At 39.3% G+C, this 17,004-nt stretch overlaps 1 protein-coding gene across 1 annotated transcript in view; it reads right to left on the bottom strand.

The window, feature by feature from the left end:
• Positions 1-1,859: 1,859 nt before the first annotated feature.
• LOC139462183 (histone-lysine N-methyltransferase SETDB1-like) overlaps positions 1,860-17,004 on the bottom strand; it is a 68,045-nt gene continuing 52,900 nt past the window's right edge. The window contains exons 27-32 of the mRNA XM_071243737.1: positions 15,475-15,531; positions 10,041-10,103; positions 8,371-8,457; positions 5,319-5,434; positions 4,653-4,741; positions 1,860-4,011 (exon numbers count right to left, since the gene is read on the bottom strand). Of these exons, the coding sequence (XP_071099838.1) occupies positions 3,894-4,011; positions 4,653-4,741; positions 5,319-5,434; positions 8,371-8,457; positions 10,041-10,103; positions 15,475-15,531 (530 nt within the window). The 3' untranslated portion in view covers positions 1,860-3,893. The remainder of the gene's footprint in view (positions 4,012-4,652; positions 4,742-5,318; positions 5,435-8,370; positions 8,458-10,040; positions 10,104-15,474; positions 15,532-17,004) is intronic.

Here is a 17,004-nt window from a genome sequence, read left to right as displayed (position 1 = left end):
TAACTTGCGCCACCTTAGAGCACTGGGCTCTGTTCAACAAGCGAGTATTTAACACAGAAAAACATCAAATGTTCAATGACATTTATTGTGATACCGATGACAAAATGAAAATGACAGATCACACAGTCTGATAATGATCACATTCATAGAAAAATACTCTCTTACACACGAACAGCTGCAGCAACAACAGTCAACAGTGGGTTTTATTCATGGTAAAAACTTTGTGATGGCATCAATAGCCAGCTCGAAGACACAATCAGAGACAAAACAAAGACTAACAGACTAACCCTATGTGTTCTAACCAGGTGAACTGGTAATAGTGTGTCCGAGAAATGGACCCAATTATTAAGTCCTGACATCTTTTGGAGATTCATACCCTTTTTCTTTAGGACTCTGTGAACAAATCAATACACAGTCTTCACACTCAAGTACCATCTTGACCTTGTAGACACAACTTTTTAAATACTGTAAAGACGAGGGTATAGATTCTTATACCGTTGTCAAGCAAGACTGAATGTGGAACATTGTACAGAATATATATACAGTAGTAGGTGGCGTATTATTTTCTGTACAATGTTCCTCATTCAGTCTTGCTTGACAACTGTATGAGGATCTATACGGAATTGTTGCCTTTACAGTATTAAAGAAGTTGTTATCCATAAATTGTGTCTACTTTGTCATCCATCAACTTCTAAGTAATGCCTATCAAACAATTCATCTTGACCTTTCCCATACAACTGTATGATGTGTACAGAAGCCATTTCCGCAAAGTGAGCGAGTATGGTTTTACGCCGCTTTCAGCAAAATTTCAGCAATATCACGGCAGGGTACACCAGAAATTGACTTCACACATTGTACAGATGTTGGGAACCAAACCCGGGTCTTTGTCGTGACAAGCGAACACTTTAACCACTAGGCTACCCGACCGCCTCCATTTCCTCAAAGGAATCCATCGAGTGACAACCAAAGACTGTAAGTCCTGAAGTACCACAGGGGCTAAATACGTGACAATGAATTTTTTTACAGTACACACAAGTGTTATAAGTTAACTTATAACCACAAGTTGTGACATGGGACACCAAATGGCAAACTAATGGAAGCTTCGTGGTAGTATAAGCAGTGCTTGGAATAAGTGCTCGATGGTCTCCTTCTTACACTTTAGTTCTTATCCAGCCTTTATAAGGGGAAATACAGTTTCTACGTGTCTCGTTACATTATCCAAGCATGACAGTGTCGGTTCAACAACCTTGAAAGTTGACATTTTACCACTGCAATTACTTTCATTGAAACAATGCGATGTCCTCATCATCAAAAACACATTCCTGAAATGATGTCCTACAACGTCCTTAGCACTTCAATTGTCGTAAGTCTGTGACCTAACGTCACAATGATGAATGGGGTCCCAGATGAATGTCATTAAAACAATCCGCCGCAATATACAAGCACTGTAACATGAGGTTGGTTCATCTACAAGACAGTTTCTTTTACACAACAGATCATGAGTAAGTCACAAAACATGGCCATAAATTCAGTTGCCTGTATCAAATCAAGCAATGCCCTCTTTAATGTTGCCTCTAATATACACACATGTATATCTAAATACAAATATCTAAAGTAGAGTCTCATCGCACTCCCCTAGTGAGGGTACATTAGGGAGAAGTGTATATATACAACCATACAGTTTAAACATCCTGTTTTATAACACCGTAATCAGCAATATTTCATGTACATGAGGTCAGCTTGAAAATACTCTAACCAAGACCAGACAATCCTGTGATTGATATCAGGTGTCCCTTCAAATCAAACAAGTCTGCTAGTCTGGTCACCCGATCTAGCCCCCACCCAACCCCAACCCCAAATAAGATGGCACACAGTTTGAACCGATTCTTAAACGAATCGTAACTTGAATGATGTTTCTACAACAAGCACCTCTACAAGTAGAAGCATTTGGACCTTAGCTACCTTCATGCTAACCACTAGACATGTGACGCACATCACACATGTGGGCAAGGCGATCAGCAGATTGAGGAAATGACAACTTCTTATGCAGGGTGTATTCGCCTTGCCCTTGGTATCAACATAAGCACTCTACCTCCCAGAAAACTGAATTTTATACACCTTGTCTGACATCCTTGGCCTTACCTACAGTGTTCTCCTTTTAAAAGATAATATCTGCACATAAAGAACTTCGTCTTCTGAAAAGGGCACATCCATGTTTCCTTGAAAAGTTTCACGAGGAAATTAACATTTTTTACACATACTCCTGAACCAATCTCTTTAAAATCAGATCTTTTACTCCAATACAACACCTTGGAGGTATGGTAACCAGGAAAAGATCTGATCCTAATGTTGTTGTATATTACAACAGGATAAGACTATCAGTCTATGTTCATGTGGAAGTTAGGGAATTGATAACAATAATAGTTTCAAAAGAACCCTATCACCAAAAGGGACAACTAAAATGTGTGAATGCTTAGTTGAGTAGCATTAAATGTTACCGGGTAACTGTTTCAGAAGACTTGGAGTCAAATTGTTTCCATGAAAATGAAAGCAGTAAACGTCCATAAACAGCAAAAGGCACACACTTCAACAAGGTATAATTTTGGGTCATTGCCTCCCTGAAGTCATAGTGAATGTATTTTGAGTTCCTATTTCAAGGAACGAGGTAACAGGACAATGGCCTAATGGACAGACACTGGAAGTATATGCTGGGAGGATGGTAGCCTGTCAAAGAATTCTGATGCCAAATCTAGAACTACAGTCTTCATGTCAAGGTGTTCTACAGTATTTTTCGGGTAAATGTTTCACTGATGATCTGAGGTAGCTGGAAAACACAAGCTCTACACAAATAGCCAAGGAAACTCTACCAAATTGTTTGGCATCTTCCAATGTTACTGTTGGCTCTGGAGGAAACTATACAATCACTGTAAGGAGCGATCATCTCATCATCGCACATGGTGATATTCATAGTCACAAACATATTACTTCCAAACTCTTCATGATTTATTTGAAATATCGAAATGTATGGCAAAGTAAAGACATGAAAGTATGACGAGGTATACACCCCACCCCTTTTCCACATATACTCCTGAGTGTGATTCTCTGTACTCTGTAGAGTACATACTACAGACTGAACAACCACCACACTGTCCTGGATGCAGCCTTGCCTAAATGCTTCAGGAGGTGAGACATGTTGTCCATTTGACGTGTACCCAGACTGTGAATCAATCCACTCCTTGCCGTAATGGCAACTCATGATAACAATGGTTTGATGGATCTGTTCAGGCTTGAAGTGTCTGATCCACTCCTTGCCGTACTGGCAACTCGTGATAACAATGGTTTGATGGATCTGTTCAGGTTTGAAGTGTCTGATCCACTCCTTGCCGTACTGGCAACTCGTGATAACAATGGTTTGATGGATCTGTTCTGGCTTGAAGTGTCTGTTCAGTTTTTATGTTTCTATAGCACTTATGACAACAATGAATTATTGTGACTGTGTACCAGATACAGCACAAGATGGAACCAGCTGCACCTGGGTGATGACACAACAACTGAGTTGGTAACTCTACATCACTGATGACACCATTGAACTGTTCACAATGTACCAGATGCTCACACACCAAGTGTGTCTTTTTTCCAACATCCATCATGAGACCAATGAACTGTTCACAATGTACCAGATGCTGACACATAATGGTGTCTTCTTTCCAACATCACTCATGAGACCAATGAACTGTTCACAATGTACCAGATGCTGATACATAATGTCTTCTTTCCAACATCTCTCATGAGACCAATGAACTGTTCACAATGATGTTGTGTTCACCAGATGCTGACATACAAAGTGCATCCTCTTCCTACACTTCATCAACCTGCTTGAGGACACTATGCTTCTAGAGCAGCCTGCCCCGACACTGGGAGGAGCCACAGTAGCAGTACAGGACCTTGTCCGGAACGCTCCCCACTTCATAGTTGTAGTCCCAGGTGAGCTCCGTCCCCGCACGGATATACCTGCAACAAGCAGCCACATGTCACCACACCACAAACTGTTGTCACAAGAATGGGTTGACTTCATTTTTTGACCCTAGCATGCATCTGTGTGTGGCTCCTTATACTAGTCCAGACCATTGCTGGTTTTACAATCCTAGCCCACTGAGATACCATGCCGCAGCTTAACATGAACACCCCAGTCAGACATGTACTGGCTCCAAGTTGGCAGTCCTTGTTTTAACCTCTTAACACCGAGTGCCAGACATGTTTTTATCTTTCTTCATCAATAATAGTCACCAACACAAAATGTTGACGAGAGTGTGCCTGTACCACATGAGTGTGTAAGTGATGGTGTAAGTGATGGTGTAAGTGATGGTGTAAGTGACGGTGAAAGTGATGGTGTAAGTGATGGTGTAAGTGATGGTGTAAGTGATGGTGTAAGTGACAGTGTAAGTGATGGTGTAAGTGACGGTGTAAGTGATGGTGTAAGTGATGGTGTAAGTGACGGTGTAAGTGAAGGTGTAAGTGATGGTGTAAGTGATGGTGTAAGTGATGGTGTAAGTGAGTGTGTAAGTGAGTGTGTAAGTGATGTGTAAGTGATGGTGTAAGTGATGGTGTAAGTGATGGTCTAAGTAACGGTGAAAGTGATGGTGTGTACTCACTGTCCGGCAAAGAAGGCCACCCATGGGAAGCGGAGGTCCTGTGTGTCTACGAACACATTCTGTACAAACACGTTAGGACTGCAGCTGTGCTGTAAACAGAGCAGGTGACTGTAGAGCCAAGTCTATACACAATACCATGCATATGTCTCAAGAGTAGCCTGTACTCCAAGCCTGAAATATCTCCTTTAAAATGCAACTAACAAGTTATCATGTAGATACTACAGTTGTGTCGCTGCTACTAGTCATGTACAAGTCTTGATTGGCATTTAGAAGTGATACACATAAGGAGTAGAATTTATGGGTGTCAATATTTCCCGCATGAAGGTGAGTGAGTGAGTTAAAATTTAACGTCACATCGGCAGTATCTCAGCCATATAGTGACGAGTACCGAATGAAGGAGTACGCATATACTCCAAAACGTGTTCCTCATAATAAAGAAGTTGACATCATAAATTCTCTTCCTTACTAGTCATACAGCTATGACAGTGAAGTAGCTATTAGTCATGTCAATACTACATGTATACTATTACATGTTACTAGTATCATCCTGTCGCGACTACAGCTGTGTGGCTATCTCGCTGCTGGAGTCATTCTTATTTCTCTGCTGTTTCCAGTTATCCCTCTAGTCACACTCTGAGATCATCTACCTAACATTTAGCTACGTACGTTGAGGTATCGGCCGATATTGCCCATGGACTTGGCATCCATGATGTAGCAGGTCTGACCGTCACGGAAGTAGAAGCGTGTCCCAGGCCGCTGATCCTGACCCTCCCTCCTCTCCCCTGCCAAACACAAAACACACACATGCTAAACAGCGCCTTGCTAGAATGGACCAGTGCTGCACAGTCTCCATTCATCTCATAAACAAAGAAAAATGTGACACAATGTCATATAATGTCAAATCATTTAAAATGAAGTCATAAGATTTTACATATTTTGTTCGAATTAATATGCAACAATAATAAAAAATATGAAGCTCACTTAAACAGAAGATATAACTTTGTATGTTTCTTTGTTGTTTAATGCCACACTCAGCAATATTTCAGCTATATGATTGTGGTCTGTAAAAATCGAGGCTCGACCAGACAATCCAGTGATTGATATCATGAGCATCTATCCATGCAGTTGGGATAAGATGACATGCATCAACCAAGTCAGCAAGCCTAAACACCTGATCCTGTTAGTCACCTCTTACGACAAACATAATCGCCTCTTAGGACAAGTATGGTTTGCTGGAGACGTATTCTCCCCCGGATCTTCACAGGTCAGATATAACTACAGTGTATTATTTAAGTCATAGGTACACAAAAGCAAGAGTCTCTGGAGTCCACAATTAAGATGATGATGAGATTTACACTGCTTTCAGCTATCTCTGTGCCATGCCAGACACCAGAAATAGGCTCACACATTGTACCAATGAGGGAAATGCATTCATTGTGATGAGCTAAAGGTCTAAACACCTCACAGAACGTCACAGACTCGCACCTCACAGACCCTATAGTCATGACATGATAGCAGCATGGCTGGAATGAAGTGAAATGAATCATGAGATGAAAGAACACAACACTCAAAAAGAAAATGTCATCCAAGTTCACTCACATACAAAGTTGCTGACAACACCATTTTACTTTGACTCAAGTAAATTATTTAATCTTTGTTATATATATCTTATTAAAGATGGAAACAATTCAACATATATATGTAAAATAAAAAAGTTGATGTCTATAAATTGTGTCTACTTTATATCCATTGTGGACACCTACAATGCTGTTACACCTGAGCTATAAACTATATCCATTGTGGTCACCTACATTGCTGTTAAACCTGAGCAATGAGTTTATGCCCTGAGACTTGAAATAGGTGAGTGAACTTTGAGGACAGAAATGATGGTGATGGAGGTGATGACAACAATGACATTAAAGGTGCAAAATCAGATTATGTGTCTATTCTATGTGTTTTGTGTCATATTCTGACATGACAAACACCTTGTCATTACCATCAACATCATATGGAGACAGCTCAAAGCATACATCATTTGTTTGTTTGTTTGTTTAACGCCGCACTCAGCAATATTCCAGCTATATGTCGGCGGTCTGTCAATAATTGAATCTGGACCAGACAATCATTGTTGCATTGAATGCAATGTTAAAATCCCTTTACACTGAGAAAACTCCCAGTTTTTAGCAAAATAACTTTTTGTCCCGAAATCCTTGCTAAATCCCTGAGACAGGGTTTGAACAGACCACCACATGATTTAGCTGTAATCCATTTTTGGTAAGCTTAGATGATCTGTATGCTTCAAAATGGGGGGAGAACACCCCTCCCCCACCCCTCTGTGGATTGGATAGCTCCTTTTATGCGTACTGACATTTTGGAGCAGCCCTCAGGGTGGACGCTGAAGTTCATCTAAACATGGAGATGTGATTTTGCACCTTTAACATGAAGGATGAGTGATGAAGAAAACATTAAGGACACAATGAACATTAATACGACATGGAAATGAAAGAATCAGGGTAACTCCATCAACCTCTCTGATATGATAACTATATCGTTCACCTTTCAAGTTTTCCTATTCAATAAAATATATCTACCCAGTTTGACTGAAACTTTACATACAAATGCGTACATTTGTTTTGATGTCTCACAATCGTGCTATGAATTATAGAAATACCAAAGTATGATGTTTGACCAGTTAACATGATGTTAATCAACCAAGACATTCAGGAGTCTCCATATTAACAAAGAAGAGCTACTGTGTGTTCCGACAGGCTTTACAACTCCCTTCATCAATTTCATGTAAACATGTGCACTACACTGCCTAAAACCCTCTTTCATGTTGTGTAACCCTGCGAGGATTTTTTGAATTCCATCAGAGAGCACATTTAGTTTAAATGTAATCCCTTGCAGTTTGGTTTACAATGAATGTAATCCCTTCTATACCAATAAATTTGTACTTGGTGTTTCAAACGTCCAATGTTCTGAAATCGAAGACAAGAAATGAAGTTTTCATTATGGATTATGGGAACGGAACTTGTAACCTCATGTTTAGTTTTGTAACCCACTGTTTTCCTACTGGGACAAGGGGCAGGTGTTGAAAAGTTGTTCAATTTTACATGTCATAAATCCAGTTGGTCCATGTTGCATGTGGTTTTATTCTCGCACGCTTTGATCGAATTCCTTTTATACCACGACACACTGTATTGTTTCACTATAAGGTACCTTGATGTTTTCTTATCATCCATGTGATGAGTGGCTTTATAAGTTGGACAAACCACTTCTCCTCGGGATTACTTGAGATTGTAAACCCTGATAGGAGGGAACATACCGAGGGGGCCTACTTTATATATAAACTTCAAGATTTCAACAAAACTTGCCAAATTGGCATAAAACAAAATAATCTGAACATCTGTTAACCACAGTAGCAATAAACATGTTAGACTTTCACACAAACTGTCACCATTCACAACAACAAGTTGACCAATCCCGAGAGAGTTAAGTAACTACAGATAGCCGTCCTCACAACACTCCCGGCACTGGCAGCACCAGGCACTGTGGAGTGCGGAGTGCCACTACCAACTAGAGAGGCAAGACAGGTGTTATGTTGACGAAGAGCTCCAAGTGCGAAGAGTCCACAACGGAAGGTGTATCCCAGGTAACAAGGAGGAGAGAGATGGATGTAAATCTGACTGACCCGCAAGCGTTGTACTCTCTGACTCACGTGTCTTACTGTCGTCACCCTTCCGGCCCATCTGAGCGCGAGGGTTCGGCAAGTTCTTAAACCGAGAACCACCAGTGCTTTTCCTGGCTGAAATAAACAAATCAAAAACAACTTATTTCAAGTATATCAATAAAAAAATATGAAATCTCATTAAAAATTTTTTTTATTCCAATGCACTACCTCTCTGTTTGTAGATCTGACAACCCCTAGGTCATCTCTGGTGAAACCTGATCAAACTTCGACAGCAAAACATCTTTCGTCACCATCTCAATTTGGAAATTTTATCTTAAAAGAAAACCTACACAGAACACCAATATTCTTTGATGGTTGACACCTGTAGCGTATAGATACCACAATGAAGAGAAACAACAGCTTGAATAAATATCCACAACAACATAATAGCATAGCCTTTATTATTTTCAATCAGAACTGCCCATTCATGTTAATATTGTTAGATTCAGAAATCAGATATGCTGCTGTGAATGCTTTGCTTATTTGTACAGACCATTTATTTGCCTTAAAACTGACGGACTGATTAGAAAGTCCTCCTGACATGACCTCCTATGTCAGATCTTCATGGAGAAAGTTAACGATCTTATTTTAATGAGATTGTTATAAGTGTGGCTGCTTCATTATGATTAGGTTCTCAGGAACTAGTTTCAAATTGATGATGTGGCAGAAGGTAACTGAATAACAAGTGTGGCTTGACACTGCTTACAGCAATGTTCCGACCATATCTTGGCATCAGTTGTTTGTAAAGGTGTAGCTGTTTTCAACTCAACAAATTACCCGTAAACACCAGTCGATTACACAAATTACTTTCTTCATCCATTCTTTGTTTCTATTTCACTATTTCCATTGTGTACTAGTAGCATCAATGTTTACAACTAGAACCTGGTACAGTCAGTAAACAGCACACTAACACACAACCCACTGGCCCATGATCAAACACCTGACCTTGTATCCATTGATCAGGGCTTTACATGACGTGTAATTCCTGCACATTTGGCACAATAATTTCAAGAAATACTCACAAACTTTCTTGATACGAGTCATAACTGACTTAAATTAGGAAATCTAAATACAGACTGAGTTTTTACAAAAGATGTTTTGAAAATACTAAAAGCAACTCTGATAGTTGTTAAAATCAAAGAGATTGAATTAACCTTCATAAAATAAAAACTTGAAATTTCCATTGTCATTTTATAGATTGCTGTCACAATGCGATAAAAATCTTAATTCATTTAATTTAGAGGTGGGGGCTAATGGTCATGCAAGTGTTCCATCCGACAAAATCAACTTCCCTGATTTCTTAATGTTTTATATTGTATCTGAACTAAACTGATCCTATTTTCATTTCAATGCTGTTGTCACTAAATACACCCAGTCTTTCCTCAAGGTAGGGTGTTATCATTGCTGGCAATAGTGGTAAGTCCATCTAGGGCAGTGGGTAATATATGATGACAGATTAGAACTATAAAAGCCCTACATATGACTGTTAACGCCTTGCAAATAAACTTCAGATCACATTAATATCGACGGTAAGCAACACCCCAAAACATCTCGGCTAGTGCTGGCTACAGAGTGCCAACATCATAATATTTTTATACAAAGCAGGATGTTGAGGCAATCGAAAGAGAAGAACTAAGCATCCACTCATCTCAACTCACCTCGACCAAGAAGTTTCTCATTCTTCTGAGGTTCTGTCTCTGAATCACTTTCTTCTTTAGTATCTGAAATAATACATAAAAAATAAGTTTGTTTGGTTGTTGTTGTGGTTTGAACAACGCACACGTCAATATTCCAGCTATATGACGGCAGACTGTAAATAATCAAGTCTGGAGTAGACAATCCAGTGATTGATAGCATGACCACCATCCCAAACTGCCAACTGAATTCAGTCCACAAACAAAGTTTTGCTGGGGACAGATTCAAACCCGGAATCCCCAGGGGAAATGAGAAGTGCACCTATGTTGGCAATCATGCGTGGGTTGTGTTAATATTTTGATTTGTAACAAAACTGCCAAATGTATGTATTACAGGCTGAAGAATAGCACATGAATCAAGTGTTTAATGATGCTTTGAACCCCATTCTAGTTATATAATGGTGTGTCAGCTTAATGTGGGAGGTGGGGTTTAATGTCCTGTTCAAGGTTATTGCACTTTGTGTGGCTGCTTGTACTAGTCCAAACTGATGCTGATTTATTGTGCTAGCCCACTGTGATACCATGCCGCAGTTTAACATGAATACCCCACTCAGACACAGTATACTGACTCCATGCCAACCAGTCCTTGTTTTAGCCCCTTAAGGTCGAGCGCCAGACAGGGTAACAATAAGTACCATCTTTTAACGTCTTTTGGTATGACGCGGCCGGGATCAAACCAATGACCTTCGGTCTCTGGGCGGATGCTCTACCACTAGACCACAGAGGCAGTCACTTTATGTGGGAGGAAAGCCTGAAGTGATGCATGTGTATGGTGCCTAGAAACCAAGAAACATAATCAGTTCAAACCAAGATTTAAACCCAGGATTTCAAACTTTAATAGGCCACATTTAAATTTAAGGAGCCACTTAGATTTAGGCTTACAAACAAATTAATATTTTAGAAATTAAATAATCAGACAAGACAAGATTAAAAACATTCTAGTTGTCATAATGTGTCTGAACAATAAACTTTGAAAACTTGCTACAATAAAGACATGCCATTGAACAAGTACCCTTGTCAAAAGAGCATCACTGGAATTCACTTCGTCAATTACCTGAAACAATACTGCTGCTGCCTTTTCACTTTATTCCAATGTTTAATTGTTAATCTAAGCATTCACTTGGATTTCCCTTGGATCCAATTCATTTATTACTATCAAACACATTCTTAGCAGAGAAAGGAATCTCGGTCGTCTTCCATCCCAATGCTGAATTCTCTGATACCTCTATGCCCAGCCACATCGTCATGTAATGAACGCCTGTCAGGTCTGCTGGCAGTAGTAACCACAGTCATGTTATTCATGTCATCATTCTGTGATGGACAGGGTGGCTTAGAGATGGCTTTTAAAAACGTCAATTATTCTTCTATGACTTGAGTGAGTGAGTTGGGTTTAACGCCGCATTTAACAATATTCCAGTTATATCACGGCGTGTCAGCTTAATGTGGGAGGAAAGATTCTATGACCATTGCAAAAGTAAACTGAGAAAAGTGCACATGAGTGAGTGAGTGAGTGAGTTAGGTTTTACGCCGCTTTTAGCAATATTCCAGCAATATCATGGCAGGGGACACCAGAAATGGGCTTCACACATTGTACCCATGTCAGGAATCGAACCCGGGTCTTCGGCGTGACGAGTGACCTCTTTAACCACTCGGCTACCTGATCGGCCCCCAGAAATACATAACCTTGTAGCATTACAGACAATAGCATCAGAAGCAGGATAGGCTTCAGTATCACTGTAAGGAGACACACTACACCCTATAAGGGAAGTCATGATGTCGATAGAGACAAGCAATGTTGTACTCCAGTTTCTTTCAATATGGCAAACATTTTAGTTGCCAAGCTAATTTTATTAATGGGAGCCAACTGGCAACCAAGCAATAAATACAAGTCCCAATATGGTAATTTAGGTTGAAAATGGAACCAAACTGGTCCCAACTTGGAGGGTTGCAATCTCAGGTTTCGGGCATGCCCAAGGGACGCAACTCCTACGATGTTTCACAAGTATTTACAGGTGTCATGGGTTCATGAAGTGGTCAGTTAAAATCCTTCCACAGTTTGCTCACAATCAGGTCAGACCAACTTTAATGTCTGTTATTCTGAATCAACATGCCAAGATGCAGGGAGCGAATATATATTTTTTAAAATGTCAGTATTGATTTGAGGTTAATTCCCTAAAATAAACTGTGGAATTATTGTTAATAGTTACAGTTAATATAATTACACCCCTGAAAAAATGTTAAACCTCACACCAAATCAAACACAGCACTCAATATACCAGTACATATGTTAAAAACAATTCATGCATTTGTCTTTTCTTACTATTTGCACCATTATGGACAGATCTATTCCTCCATGAAACAAGAAAACAGATTGGTCTGTCCAAAGTTTGTTTGTATGTTTGATTGTTTTTTAACGCCGCACTCAGCAATATTCCAGCTATAAGACGGCGGTCTGTCAATAATCAAGTTTGGACACGACAATCCAGTGAATGATATGAGTATCGATCCACGCAATTGGGATTCAATGACATGCATCAACCATTCATAAAGTCAACTGAAAGGCACATGTTCCTGATGAGAGCCTGCAGGGCAGAATCTCTACACCTTGTTGCTTCTTGTTATCTCAAAAGCACATAAACCAGCTAGGTATCAACTGTTATGTTCACTGCAGTCAAATATCAAGTGTTATGTTCACTGCAGTCAAATATCAAGTGTTATGTCCACTGCAGTCAAATATCAAGTGTTATGTTCAATGCAGTCAAATATCAAGTGTTATGTTCACTGCAGTGAAATATTAAGTGTTACGTTCACTGCAGTCAAATATCAAGTGTTATGTTCACTGCAGTCAAATATCAAGTGTTATGTTCACTGCAGTCAAATATCAAGTGTTATGTCCACTGCAGTCAAATATCAAGTGTTACGTTCACTGCAGTCAAATATCAAGTGTTATGTTCACTGCAGTCAAATATCAAGTGTTATGTTCAATGCAGTCAAATATCAAGTGTTATGTTCACTGCAGTGAAATATTAAGTGTTATGTCCACTGCAGTCAAATATTAAGTGTTATGTTCACTGCAGTCAAATATCAAGTGTTATGGTCACTGCAGTCAAATATCAAGTGTTATGGTCAATGCAGTCAAATATCAAGTGTTATGGTCACTGCAGTCAAATATCAAGTGTTATGTTCACTGCAGTCAAATATCAAGTGTTATGTTCACTGCAGTCAAATATCAAGTGTTATGTTCACTGCAGTGAAATATTAAGTGTTATGTTCACTGCAGTCAAATATCAAGTGTTATGTTCACTGCAGTCAAATATCAAATGTTATGTCCACTGCAGTCAAATATTAAGTGTTATGTTCACTGCAGTCAAATATCAAGTGTTATGTTCACTGCAGTCAAATATCAAGTGTTATGGTCACTGCAGTCAAATATCAAGTGTTATGTTCACTGCAGTCAAATATCAAATGTTATGTTCACTGCAGTCAAATATCAAGTGTTATGGTCACTGCAGTCAAATATCAAGTGTTATGGTGACTGCAGTCAAATATCAAGTGTTATGGTCACTGCAAAAAAAATACAGTGACCTTCGGTTATAACGAACTCAAAGGGACCACTAATTTTAATTTGTTACATACGTTGTTCGTTATAAGCATATGTACATCATATATACAGCAAATGGTTGGTTGGTTAGTTAGTTTGTTGTTTAACGCCGCACTCAGCAATATTCCAGCTATATAAATCTGTCTAATAAGTGTAAATAATCGAGTCTGGACCAGACAATCCAGTGAATAATATCATGAGCATCGATCCACGCAATTGGGATCGATGACATGCATCAACCGATTCAGCGAGCCTGACCACCTGATCCCGTTAGTCGCCTTTTACGACAAGCATATACAGCAAATGGACGGGACCAAGAAATAGTTTGTTATATCCGTCAGTTCGTGATATCCGTCAGTTCGTTATATCTGTCAGTTCGTTATATCTGTCAGTTCGTTATATCCGTCAGTTCGTTATATCTGTCAGTTCGTTACATCTGTCAGTTCGTTATATCCGTCAGTTCGTTATATCCGTCAGTTCGTTACATCTGTCAGTTCGTTATATCCGTCAGTTCGTTATATCCGTCAGTTCGTTACATCTGTCAGTTCGTTATAAACGTAGTTTAGTGTATCACTTTTCACAACTACAGAGAACTCAGTCTTTCACACTGAAGTATGTAATAAACCTTGTGCCTCTTGTATCTCCAGGACTCAAACACACAAACCAGCTACCAGTAATCTATGATCTACACGTGCCACTACACATTCACATGCATGGGGAAATGAACAGTAAAGAATAACATCACTATACAGACAACTGTTGCAAGGGGAAACGTGACTCGGTCATCACATACAACTAATATTTCTATACATACAATATGTGCAATAGATACAAGCAATAAAGGTCATTTTGAAATGTATTCCATACAAACATTTTATAGTTATCTCAAATGTTACACACTGTTGTGCATAAATATTTAGCATGAGTGAGTGAGTGAGTGAGTGAGTGACTGCCGCTTTAAGCAATATTCCAGCAATTTCACTGCAGGGGACATCAGAAATGGGATTCACACATTGTACATTGTTGGTTCATGACGAGCAAACACTTTAACCACTAGGCTACCCCACCGCCCCTATTTAGCATGAACCAGGGCTAGAACTAAACTCAAAAGTTTTACTAGCCTGGATAAAGATGCCCTAGTCATGTTAAAACAATGGAGAAATAGGGAAATTTGTTATCGCCCGCAGGGATTTTGACTAACCGCAGGTTAGCGGGCTAGTGTGAGTACCTACTCTGATGAACGCCAATAACATGCCCGTCCTTTCAATGAGTCATTGAAACTTGCAGCATGCATGTAAAATTTATATTCTAATAAGAAATACAAAGTTCATATTGCCTATATCTAATGTTCTTCACAAGTTTTGTGTTAAACATGAAAATCCCCATCTATAAATAATACAAGGCTTCAGAGCATTGCAATGATATGCAGTTATTAAAATTCTTGGAAGTCAAATGTGCCATGTCACCAGACTATAGATGTCAAATGGAGTAATACTTTGGCTGGACTAACGAGTTTATGCATGGTCTAATCAAAATCTCATAACGAAATCCACAGCTTATCAAAATGAAACAAACTGGCGACTGCCGTGCAGATTTTGTGGCGCCTTAAGACTGGGCCACCCATGCCCCCGTTATTAGTGGTGAGAAACTACAACCGACATCTACTAAGAAACAAGGAAACAGTCCACTGATTGCACCACCAGCAGAACAAACAATCTTCTAAAACACAAAAGACTACACTAGGTGAAATATGTTTCTACAAGAATCTAATGAGATATTCATGTGAAGGGCACTCACTGCTGATCAACAAACCTGTGATGATCTTTTTCTCATCAACATCTGGGTGTTTGGACTCTATAACATAGTCACAAATTATCACTAACATGCACAAGAATGGTTATCATAGTGGACTCTTACAGCCAACCAACCATTGGAAGGAATTGCTTGAAGCTGAATATGAGAAAAATACATTTTGACACTAAATCTTTATGATTTTGTACTCAACTGGTTGACAATGTTGTTGACATGGAAACAACTATAACAAGACCACATTTTACAATATGAGAGTTGCAACAGTCAAAGCAGAAAGTTAACGTATTATCATTGACCCAGGGGCAAGACAGGTAAAAACTGATCTTAGTGAGTGAGTGAGTTTGGTTTTACGCCGCTTTGAGCAATATTCCAGCAATATCACGGCGGGGGACACCAGAAATGGGCTTCACACATTGTACCCTGTCAGGATTCGAACCCAGGTCTTCGGCATGACAAGCGACCGTTTTAACCACTAGGGTACCCGACCACCCCAGATCTTAGTACTACAACTGTTGTGAGTTTTTTGTTTTTTGTTGTTGCTTAACTCTGCATTCTGTAGCAGTTGTATGATGGCAGCCAGAAATAAACAATCCTGGACCAGACAATTGAGTGATCGATATTGTGAGCAACACTCCACAGTGTGCGTCAGGGTACAACCAAACGCAGGTCACCCAGTCCGACAACCTCATCAACTTGGCCATCTTTTACAACCAGCATAGGTTGCTATGACGCATTCTGTTCAGGAAGTCCCCACGGGGGACTATTGTATGTACATTATTAAATACGGGAGTAGCACCAAATTCACTCTGAAACCTGGAGCTGATCCACTTGCAAAAGCAGATCATATTTCCTTGTAATAATCCCAAAATGAGGTAATTGGGTGATTAATTGGGGTCTCTAGTCTATGTATGAAATTCCTCCAACAATTAGTCATCATCATAAGCATCATTCTCTGTATGATTTGATAACTGAAATCATCATTGCATTTATCACCCAAACTCCTCAAAATATGTTAACATTAAATCACAAGATTAAACAAGCGATTATGTTTTGATCATTTATTGGTTGTATGTGGGATATGTCGGAAGTGAGTTAAATAACTATTACTGGTGATGTTTTTTGACAAAATTAGTGACATATAAATTGTTTTTGCAGAATTTGATTGGAACAGTCAAAATGATTCTGCCAGGACTGTAATGGTTGGCATCTCTCCGAGGGCTTTTACGATTCACTCGCGTATTCGGTGAATCGAACCGTAACCATTCATGAATTGAATTCGTATTCATGGCCACTAGAATTGAATATTTATGAATATGCTATCATGTATATTTACATACCCTGTACCTAAAAATAGCCATAACAACATATTATATGCATAGATTTCTTTCAGTGACAACACTCTAATAATATTTAATTTGACAGTATTGTTTTCACTGGTCATTGTCGCATTTGAGCAGATACTAGTACCTGGATACGTGCAGTATATAAATGTATAATTTATTAATAATTAACAAA

This window comes from Haliotis cracherodii, unplaced genomic scaffold, assembly GCF_022045235.1.
Source record: "Haliotis cracherodii isolate W230 unplaced genomic scaffold, xgHalCrac1.p SCAF_15, whole genome shotgun sequence".
Classification (NCBI taxonomy): Eukaryota; Metazoa; Mollusca; class Gastropoda; order Lepetellida; family Haliotidae; genus Haliotis; species Haliotis cracherodii.
Note: the sequence above shows the minus strand (reverse complement) of the source record. Positions and strands in the feature narration are given on the sequence as shown.